Here is a 2322-nt window from a genome sequence, read left to right as displayed (position 1 = left end):
TTGTCGCCTGCGCCCTTGAGAGGTCAAGGGTCAAGCGCCAAGGGCGGTAGCGGGCTCACGTTTGGACGATGTCGCTCTGCTTGGTGCAGCCCGCGGCGCGCAGGTAAGACGCCTTGGTGGTCACGTCCTCGGTGTTCACCGCGAGATCCACGAGCTCCGTCGCGTAGGCGGGGTACATAGTCTTGACTCCCATGCACAGGGTCGCGGTGAGCACGTTGGGGTCAAAGCTGGAAAAAGATGTTTGCATTGTTAAAAGAGAATCCCACGTGATGACGTGTGTGTATTAAAATAGTTACGCATTTTCTTTAAATGGACAACTTGTCCAGAGAAGCGGAGCGTGACGTGAAAACACAACAACGCACGAGCCCCACACGAAGAACACTTTACGGACAGAAAGGTAGTATTTGACATTGTTTCGATTAAAGTGCAGCCTTTATAAACATCTATGGGTTTCGATAGCACATAATTACAGAAAAGAACTGAAACCGCGATTTAAAAGCATTTTTATTGTAGGTTATGGTGCTTTGTTTCGTTTTCCACTAAGCTCCGCCACTCACGTCAGGGCAAGTTACCCATTATTTCGTGTCATTTTTGTCCCTAGCGTCCTTTGATGTGCGAGGTGCGAGGCTCGACACTTACGTGTTGTCGTCGTTGTCGTCGTTGTACTGGTAGGCGAAGGTCCGGAGAGCTTGTCTCCTGCACTCGGCCAGGCCGGCGCCGCAGGCCAGCTGCGTGATGATGTCGCGCACGACGGAGCGCTGGTAGCTGTCGGCCTCGGTGTCGTCGTCGCTCGTCCAGCCGATGGACTCAAAGGCCGGTCTCAGGATGGCGGAGAGGTAGGTCTGGGACGGGGACGGAGTCAAAGTGTCACGGGGTTGTTTCACCGAGAGAAATACCGTGGTTTGACGTAACCTAACCTAACGTACCTGGAGGTAAGTGGTGAGCTCCGGGTCGCCGCGCGCGAGGGCGTTGTAGCCGTTGATGACCTTGGCCGCGGTGATCCAGGGCGCCATGTCCCTCTCCCCGCTCCTGGAGGTGTCGCCCAGGGTGCTCTGCAGGTGCCACAGCACGATCCACGTGTCCACGAGGCCGGCGCGGTTCAGCGCGTACAGGTCGTCGATGAGGGTGGCGCGGGAGGCCGCGTCGAGGCGCGAGGCGCCCTTGGCGAGGTTCATCCAGTTGCGGATGTCGTAGTTGACACGGTAGAAGCCTGGTAAATGACAGTGTGCACGCGTTATTTTATTTGCTATGACTATCACATGGCACTCTGGGTTTCTCTGTTACCCCCTGCATAGGGTACAGTGGAAACTCCAGCCACTTGGAGTGTGTCTGAGTGTAACTTACCGGCCTGTTCCTTGTTGATGTACAGATAGTTGTTTGGTAGCAGGGACGACGGCAAGTCCATGGTCTTCTCATCGTCTGACTCCTGCAGCACGTTGGTGAACTCAGACTCGTCATCGTAAACACTGTTGAATGAGATGGGGATCACCCATTTGCTGTCGAGTGCTGCAGGATCAGACGGCTCGTGCGCAAGGAATCTTTTCTGAAGAAAGGAAAAAAACGGGCAAATGGTATCTGGGGCAGTTTTTTCTTTCTTTTTTTTTTTTGTTTGTTAAAACTTTAGACATGTAGCATCAGTCTACAAATATAACTTTACAAACCTGGGAAACCACAGCCTGCGGTTTCGCGCTCTCGTAGTCTCTGAGGACAGTGAGCACAGGGTATCCGGGCTTCAGTGCCCACGAGTCTATGACAGCCTTGATGGTGATTGAGTCCTTGAGGGGCCACGGTTTCTCGTCCGCGCTCTCCTGCAGGGCTGCCGCGAAGTCATCCGGAGTGGTCGACTTGTACTTGCTGAGAAACACGGTTGAGAATCTCACTTTATTACCATCATTCTGTCGGGACATCAAACGCCGTTCCGGGACCGGGACTCACTTTGTGCTGAGGTAGTTTTGCAGGCCATTCCTGTACACCGTGGTCCCGAGAATGTTGAGCAGCATGTAGTGGATGTTGCTGCCCTTCGAGTAGGTGATGACGCCGAAGTGGTCTTCAATCTGGTCCGGCGTTTGGATGTCGTCCTTTGTCAGTGGAGGGGAGTGCTCCAGGGAGTCCGCGTCCAGGGCCGACTGCACCCGGCTGGTGCCAAGGCGCGACATGGCCTGGTACGCGTCGCCTGTGGCCTGTAGACAAGACACGGGGATGAAAATCGAGCGTGGTACTTCCGGTACTTCACTTCAAATTCAAGCGTACACCGATTTTTATGCTTTTTCTTGATTGAGTTGTTTTCTGAATTTTTCTGAACTTATCTGATTTTTTCCTGTT

General features: G+C 53.4%; 1 protein-coding gene across 1 annotated transcript; it reads right to left on the bottom strand.

Moving 5' to 3' along the window:
- Positions 1-44: 44 nt before the first annotated feature.
- LOC127750304 (aminopeptidase A-like) lies at positions 45-2214 on the bottom strand. Its single transcript, XM_052271581.1, has 6 exons — positions 1936-2214; positions 1662-1854; positions 1345-1543; positions 927-1210; positions 640-842; positions 45-227 (listed from the first exon to the last, which is right to left on the bottom strand). The coding sequence occupies exons 1-6, from the start codon at positions 2154-2156 to the stop codon at positions 56-58; spliced, it is 1272 nt and encodes a 423-aa protein (XP_052127541.1). The 5' UTR covers positions 2157-2214; the 3' UTR covers positions 45-55.
- Positions 2215-2322: the final 108 nt, after the last annotated feature.

This window comes from Frankliniella occidentalis, unplaced genomic scaffold, assembly GCF_000697945.3.
Source record: "Frankliniella occidentalis isolate FOCC.00 unplaced genomic scaffold, Focc_3.1 Scaffold166, whole genome shotgun sequence".
NCBI classification, from domain to species: domain Eukaryota; kingdom Metazoa; phylum Arthropoda; class Insecta; order Thysanoptera; family Thripidae; genus Frankliniella; species Frankliniella occidentalis.
This window is presented reverse-complemented; position numbering and strand designations above follow the sequence as displayed.

Excerpts from the sequence above, each read along its gene's own strand:
- LOC127750304 (XM_052271581.1), bottom strand. The coding sequence starts at position 2,156 with ATGTCGCGCCTTGGCACCAGCCGGGTGCAGTCGGCCCTGGACGCGGAC. Across the intron at positions 1,855-1,935 it reads CAAAACTACCTCAGCACAAA|CAAGTACAAGTCGACCACTC; the intron begins GTGAGTCCCGGT and ends CGTGTTTCTCAG. Across the intron at positions 228-639 it reads GACGACAACGACGACAACAC|CTTTGACCCCAACGTGCTCA; the intron begins GTAAGTGTCGAG and ends ATCTTTTTCCAG.